The sequence below is a fragment of the Argentina silus genome, assembly GCF_951799395.1.
Source record: "Argentina silus genome assembly, chromosome: 14".
Classification (NCBI taxonomy): Eukaryota; Metazoa; Chordata; class Actinopteri; order Argentiniformes; family Argentinidae; genus Argentina; species Argentina silus.
This window is the reverse complement of record NC_139668.1, coordinates 19,376,302-19,383,722: the sequence shown is the minus strand read 5'-3', so window position 1 is coordinate 19,383,722 and position 7,421 is coordinate 19,376,302. Positions and strand designations below refer to the sequence as shown.

At 43.5% G+C, this 7,421-nt stretch overlaps 1 protein-coding gene across 1 annotated transcript in view; it reads right to left on the bottom strand.

Moving 5' to 3' along the window:
• Positions 1-1,587: 1,587 nt before the first annotated feature.
• LOC310814753 (von Willebrand factor D and EGF domain-containing protein) overlaps positions 1,588-7,421 on the bottom strand; it is a gene marked incomplete at its 5' end in the record, with an annotated part of 41,440 nt that continues 35,606 nt past the window's right edge. The window contains 6 exons of the mRNA XM_083684253.1: positions 1,588-2,314; positions 3,836-3,933; positions 5,205-5,300; positions 5,557-5,652; positions 6,273-6,368; positions 6,842-6,937. Of these exons, the coding sequence (XP_083540379.1) occupies positions 2,294-2,314; positions 3,836-3,933; positions 5,205-5,300; positions 5,557-5,652; positions 6,273-6,368; positions 6,842-6,937 (503 nt within the window). The 3' untranslated portion in view covers positions 1,588-2,293. The remainder of the gene's footprint in view (positions 2,315-3,835; positions 3,934-5,204; positions 5,301-5,556; positions 5,653-6,272; positions 6,369-6,841; positions 6,938-7,421) is intronic.

Genomic DNA, 7,421 nt, shown 5'->3' with positions numbered 1-7,421 from the left:
GAAAAGCAGCTGGAGCAGAATAGCCCATCATAATTGGCTCAGAGGTGATGCAGTTTGGGTCTGTTAATCTCTTAATCTCCATTTCCCCATCCCCTAGCCAGTGAGTGACACCGTCTGTGAACTGTGGCCCCTGGCTCCTCAGCAAAGTGTGATGTCCCTGGGGAATCTTGTTATTCGCCTTAACTTCTCGTCTGTTCTGGACAGTGTGAGTGTGAACTCAGTTGCAACGTCAATTTGCCTGTGTCTAAACCGCCTTTAATTGGATGCAGCAGTGCTCATGGTTTAATCTCAACTGCTGTGTACCACAAGCAAGGCCTCAAGGCATTGTTTTTTTTACAGGCAATTAATGTCATTTTTTGTGCACTGACAGGACTGACACAATGTTCTGTTGATTCTCTAATTCTTGCACTCGTACACATGACCTCCTTTGTGAGAAATGTGCTGATTCTAAATATTATATGAGGTTTCTGATAGTTGAGCAATACAATAAGGCTACAGCTCAAATTCGTCTTCGGGGAGAACACAAAACAGCTGTTCGCATGGAGGGAGATGTGTGAAGGTGTCGATGTAACAGTTGTCACGCTGCATCAAAACAGTGTTGCTTCCTCGCACTCGGAGCTCACTGAACCTGCGTCCTCTGTATTGCCAACACTCGTAACTGGCACTAATGTTCATCAGCTACCCCACCGAAGGGCTGGTAATTTGATGGCGCGGTTGGGGGTATTTTATCTTGAGGAGTGAGTTCTCAACTCGATTACACTCGCCCATCTAAACTCACAACACCACAGGGACCCCGTGGCCATTGAGCTGAGCGCAACTGCAGCTCTGACTCAAACGGCACCAATGTACTTTCACAGACCGCTGCCACAAACAGTATTGCTTCCTCACTCTCGTTTATACCTGATGTTAATCAGCGACGTGATTTCACCGCAGCGTGGGGTGGGTTTTTAAAACATTGGCGTAAACCTTAGGCTCCAATAGCGCCCACGTCATAAACTCAGGGCACGATCCGACCAAAATATTTGCGTAATCGGATGTGTGCGCACTCAGGCAAATGCTGTATATGGCTTGTCATGAAACACTTTTATTCGGGTACAAAACACACGGGGCACATTACAAGCTTTGATCCTTGACAATCTACTCATGACAGTTGTCTCGACCTCGTATTGGGCAAACAACATAATCGGGTTAACTAATCTCGAGTCCTTATCTTCGTTGCAAGTGAGATCACTTGTTAACAGCTTGGGCAGTGGTTTATACTTGGGCTGTTACCGAAACTAAAGTCCAAGGAAGTTACAGTAATTTAGCTGCCAACATGCTAGAGACGTTTCAACGGCCCTACAGGTTAAAATGAATGATGGTGGCCTGTATTCTATTTCTATAGAAAATCAGTCTCCAGGACAATGTGTAATCAACTTGAGTCCTGGACTTGAACAATTGAAGAGGATTAAGACTAGCATGATAAAGTACAGTACAAATGCATTTTAATATCAAATGTTTTATTTATGTTAAATTTGTTGATGATATATACATGACATGACAGTACAAAACATAACACAACCAAATAAATAAAAATGCAATGCGAGTTTCTCTTTGATAGTTTATAAACTGTCAAGTAAATTACTGTTTGCCACTGCCTATACAGCAATATTTTGTGTATCTTATAGAAAAAGCTGGAATATCTGGTAGGTTTTGTCAAATGGTGGTTTATGCTGTGAAATGTTGCTTTGCTAAAATAATTGCTCCTAATGTTTGTTTATTTGTTGATGTTTACAGTTCTGTATAGAATGTGGTCTCACAATCAGGGTTAGACAGTTTGGCAGCGGCAACAGCATCGCAGACAAACACAATCTTTATCAAATGCTCTTTCAAGAAAATGACGAAATTACCACAGAACTTTCATAGAGCCAAATTGGTCTGTGAAAGTGGTTTGTGACATTTAAAGGCCTTCTGCATAAAATGTAATAACACTGCAGAGTGTACAATTTCTGTGACACCGCTTTGATTGCATGGCTCGTTATTGGGCAGAACATATCGATGAAAAGATAAAGAAAATGCAGTTTCACTGGTACAAATGAACCCAATACAAATATCATATACTACTATACATATTGTTCATGTACAAATGATAATCTTTGTAGATGCGTACTGTGCTGTATATTACATATTATTTTGAGGAAACAATGGAAATGGGTGTAGAGAATCCTAACATTCCTCAGGGGTCATTCCACCAGGAGCTAGTCTGTGTTGAATAAGCCCAGTCTTCAGTGCATAGGTCACAGTTCCTACTCCATTAGCCCCGCGGAATAGGAAGCTGGAAAACAGCGGCTATTTTTACCATCCACAGGACTGTAGTTGAGCAGCAAATGCAATAGACTGTAAAATCCCCATCAATAAGAGATTTCTGACTTCCAGGCATAAGCTTGCGAAAGAACCAGATAAATCTTCCCACAGTACCGTTTGGCTCAAATGAAGACTTCTCAAGTGTAAAATATGTGTTAATCGCCTGAGTGTCTTGGTCTAATTGCTGGTGGTTGCTTTTTGACGATGTTTTCCAACTGACGGCTTTCTTAAGTGTGTGTGAGGGGAAGAGATGAATGTTTTCCTCTATTTCTTGGGCCAATACCTCATTGGGAAAGAATGTCTAAATTATATTTTTCCATTGGTTAGCTGTGATGATATTCCTGATAGGGTTGCTTTCTTTATTCCGGATACAGGGCTCCAATTTGCTTCCGCTATACTGTGCTGTGTTTAGTTGACGTGGCGACTAAGTTGGTAAGTTTGTTCGGCAAAGTTTCAAGTTAGCACAGAGGCGATTGGAAGGGTACGCTGTTGTGTAATCATTCTAAGAATGTGTGTGTTGTGCAGGTCTCCTGTTGTTTTCATTCAAGAGTTCTGAAAGTTCCATAGCAGTTACAGTAACAATGGCGCTCTCAGAATGTTGGCCTAAATCAATCAATCACTTAATCCATGTTAAAAGATAGGTGTTTTTGAGTTACAACAAGCTGAATAGTTAAAAAAGTTTAATCGGTATCAAAACCAAAAGTAACCGCAAGGCGAGTTAGACCTCTCTGCATGCTGTAAAGTTGGATTGGTGTGAATAGCTTATATGTTGTAAGCGTTGGGGTTAGTAGCAGTAGAAACATTTGGAGGAAACTGAACTATAAAAAGAAGTTCCAGAAAACTTTTGGTAGTAGAAACATTTTGAAGTTGGATTGGACTGTCAATCTTACAATATGAAAGAGCGTTTTAAGTATGACCTTCGTAATAGTATGCTCCAATTCATCCATTGGAACCACTGTTTATTTATGCGACTTAAAAAGGCTTAAAGTTTAAAAAGTCTAAATAGTGTAAAAATACTTCAGTAACTTGACTTGCTCGATAAAACTTTTTCACACCATTTATACTTTTTCAGCTATACTTGAATTTGCCTGAAATCCAATTAATTCCTATGGTAATTTGCTCTGGATGGGAAAATTTCAAAATGTATCTCCTTTTTCATCTTTTAAGCTTGGCACCTCAATTCAGCTTTAAAATGTGTAGACTGACTCCACTTAAATAACTTTCATTCAGATATTTGATAGCATTTACACTAGAATTTGCATGAAATCTCCAAACGTATTGAAATATTCTCCTACGTGATATTATACCCTATCAAAGACATGCGGTCGCATGATTGCATTAGTAATTGTGTTGGTCGGACCAGACGCGCTTTGAGGTAACACCAAATGACCAACACGGTCGTGGCACATGGCTTCAGTGGTGCGCGACACGGTTTAGCGGACGCAAATTGGAGACCACAGTGTGTGTCGGGTGACGTAACCTATCTGCTTACCTTTCGAGAACACAGAACTCCTGAGTGTCCCTTTCTGCAGGCGCAGACGTTCGGGAGGACGCAGCGACTGCCGTTCAGACACTTCTGCTCACACAGTGCTGTGAAAATGACCAAGAAAATCAGGCGAGAGACAATATCTCCATCAGTCAACACATCCTAATAATCACATAACAACACAGCTGACGCTAATCTGTTCATATTATCACCCAGACACGTCCAAAAGAAGGCTGAAACAAGGCGTGAAGACACAGTGACTATAATCTTCCCATCAAACCTATCCCATTAGCATATTGTTATGCCTTTGCATTGAATGCAGAAAGTGCTTTATTTTATATATATAATAATATATGCCATTTAGCTGACGCTTTTATCCAAAGCAACTTACATTGCACTGAGTGCATATATTCAGTATATATGGTCCCAGCAGGACCCACAACCTAAGGGTTGTTAGCGCCATGCTCTACCAACTGAGCCACAGGGGAATACTTGTGAATTGTGTCTGCTCGGTGAAGGCTATACTTGAGATTTACTTACGGCCATTTGTGGTTTGACAGGTTCAAATTAACACTGTTAAGCATAAGTGAATAAATGAAAACAAAGGATGAATTATCTTTACGGCTGGTCACTTCACACAGGAAGCTGAGCACGTCCACCCCTCCCACGCGTTCAATCATACTAATTCCTGAAAGCCGTGTTTTGGCTGGTCTGCGGCGGAGGCTTAACGCAGAAACTATTAGTCACTCAGACGAGACACAACTAAAGCCGGCAAGAGCCCGGAAAAACAAACAGAACCGACTGCTGGTGTGTTGCCGTGATCAGAGGATAACGGATGTTAATGAAGAGTTCATTGGGCACGGTGTCGAACGCCAGATGACAGGGGATGTTTAAGAGACATTAAACTGGCAGTGAAACTGGCAGTGAAACTGTCTCCAACCACAACCACTGATTCACTGACTCATTGTAAGTGTAAGGACTGCCCTGGCCTCAGGAGCCTAAACCTAACAATGTAATTGCTGCAGAGACCTGGGACAACGCCAGCCACACAGACAGGGGAGAGAACACTTATGTTAGAGGGAGAGAACATTTTATCTTATCACAGGCACTGAGAACAAGGTCGTGGAGGGAAATGAGATGCAATTTAGAGATGTCTTTAGATGGGTAAAGCTTTACACACCACTAAGGGAGTGAGTGAGTGTATGTGTGTGTGTGCGTGTGTATGTGTGTGTGTATGTGTGTGTGTATGTGTGTGTGCGTGTGTATGTACGGGTGTGTGTGTGTGTGTGTGTGTGTATGTGTGTGTGTGTATGTGTGTGTGCGTGTGTATGTACGGGTGTGTGTGTGTGTGTGTACGTGTGTGCGTGTTACTTACGGACTTGGCACAGCATGCCTTGCCAGCCAGAGGGACAGTGGCAGGTATTCGGACCAACACACTCTCCTCCATTCAGACATTTCTGCAGACAAGTGGCTAGAGGGGGACGAATCACAGTACACAGAGAAATAAATAAAACAATCTTAACGCCCTGTATCTTCGGACTAAATGTGCAAGCTACATTTACCGTAAACTGTATAAATACTTCATTTGAATGCTTCAGGGAACCGTTAAGACATCCCAAACACCTGATTAACTGTTTCCATATGCAAGCGCCCCCATTCTGAAACTAGCAGCATCTGCTCGGGGCTAGGAGACGCACTACTGCGTGATGTTTGAGACCCGTACGTACGTTCATCACATCGCCTGCCTCTCCAACCAGATGGACAGTCACACACATCTGGAACTACACACCTCCCACTGTTCATACACATGGGCTCACACACACCTAGGAAGGAAAGGAGAGAGAGGGAGAGAGAGAGAGAGAGAGAGAGAGAGAGAGAGAGAGAGAGAGAAAAACCACATCACATACAGTGCTCTCCATAAGTATTGGAAAGAGGAAGCATTATGTCTTCTTTTAGCTCTGTGCTCCAATAGTCTGGATCAAACAATTACTACGGGGTCAAAGTAGAGATTCTCATCTTTAATGGTTGTTATGTCAGATTGGCTTCACTATTTAGAAAGTACAGCATATTTAAAACATACTCCCCCTATTTCAGGGCTCCAAAAGTTTTGAAAAAAAAAATCAATTCACTATAGGCTGGTAAGTCAATAGGCTTCACTGGCAATGGCTTTACACCCTATTCCGAGTCAAATCCTCCAGCTCCGATCCAGCTCTCAGGCACGCCTGCTCCCTGGGCCCCGCCTCTCACCCGGTGCATCCATCAAATGCGTCCCCTATCCATATGGCTCAATTTACTGCAAATATGCTGTACATTAACGGCGGGCTGCAATAGCTGCATCCCCTGTGTTGCGGGCGCATTGGCAGGCTGACACACATATGGCAGGTAATAGATGGTGATGAGGACGAGGACCGAGTCTGGAAGCTGCGGCGGCGGCTGCACTCACTCTTTTCACAGCGGCCCCCTGCGTACCCCTCAGGGCAGGAACAGACGTTGTTGCGAATGCAGTGGCCCCCATTCTTACAGGGAGGGCTGCAAACAGCTGAGGAACAGCACCAGTCCCGGAGAGCGAGGGGTAGAGTGTAAAAGAGAGAGAGGGGAGGGAGGGAGGGAGGGAGGGAGGGAGGGAGGGAGGGAGAGAGAGCGGGAGTAAGATGCAATGTGATAAATAATGGAGGTTGCCTTGGCCACAGGAAAACGGATCAATAAAACAGTCTTTCCTGAGGTGAAGCTTCACACGTGCAGAGGGGATACATCTATTATAAAACCGTGTACGCTAAGGAGCTACCTGGAGAAATGCAGGCCACTCCTGGACGGACTGGATCACTGCCAGAATCCTTAATGGATTCCCTCAAATCAAACAAATCTCCGCTTAAGTCCCTGTCAGTCAATATTAACATGTTTCCCTCTCATGCAACACGCTCACGGGACCATTCAACAAGTAAATACACCCACAGACTTAGTGTGTTGTGAGTATGTGGACAAGGGAGCTGGGAAAGTCAAGAGCTTTATTACCCCACTGACACTGCGCTCCGTAGAAGCCAGGTGGACAGGCACACGTGTTATGGCGTCGACAGGTGCCGCCGTTCAGACACACAGGCGAGCAGAGGGCTGGAGGAGAGAACAATAATGATGTGAGGCACAGGGAGGAGGATTAACGCTAACGCAAGCCAACGAGGTGACACTCGCAACACGCCACAGCCAACTATGAGACTTCAGGTAAGACTCAACAAAGTGTGACCTGTTGCGATGACTTTCACCACAGATACAGGACCAGTCAAAGGTTTGGACACAACTTCTCATTCAATGGTTTTTCTTTATTTTTTATTATTTTCTACATTGTAGATTAATATTGAATACATCAAAACTATGAAGGAACACATATGGAATTATGTAGTAAACAAAAAAGTGTTAAACAAACCAGAATATGTTTTATATTTTAGATTCTTTAAAGTAGCCACCTTTTGCTTTGATGACAGCTTTGCACACTCTTGGCAAGGTGTGTCCAAACTTTTCACTGGTACTGTATGTCGACACGCTCCAGTGAAATGCACCCTTTTTTTCCAGTGGGGTTAATTCCCAGGGGAAGCTGACT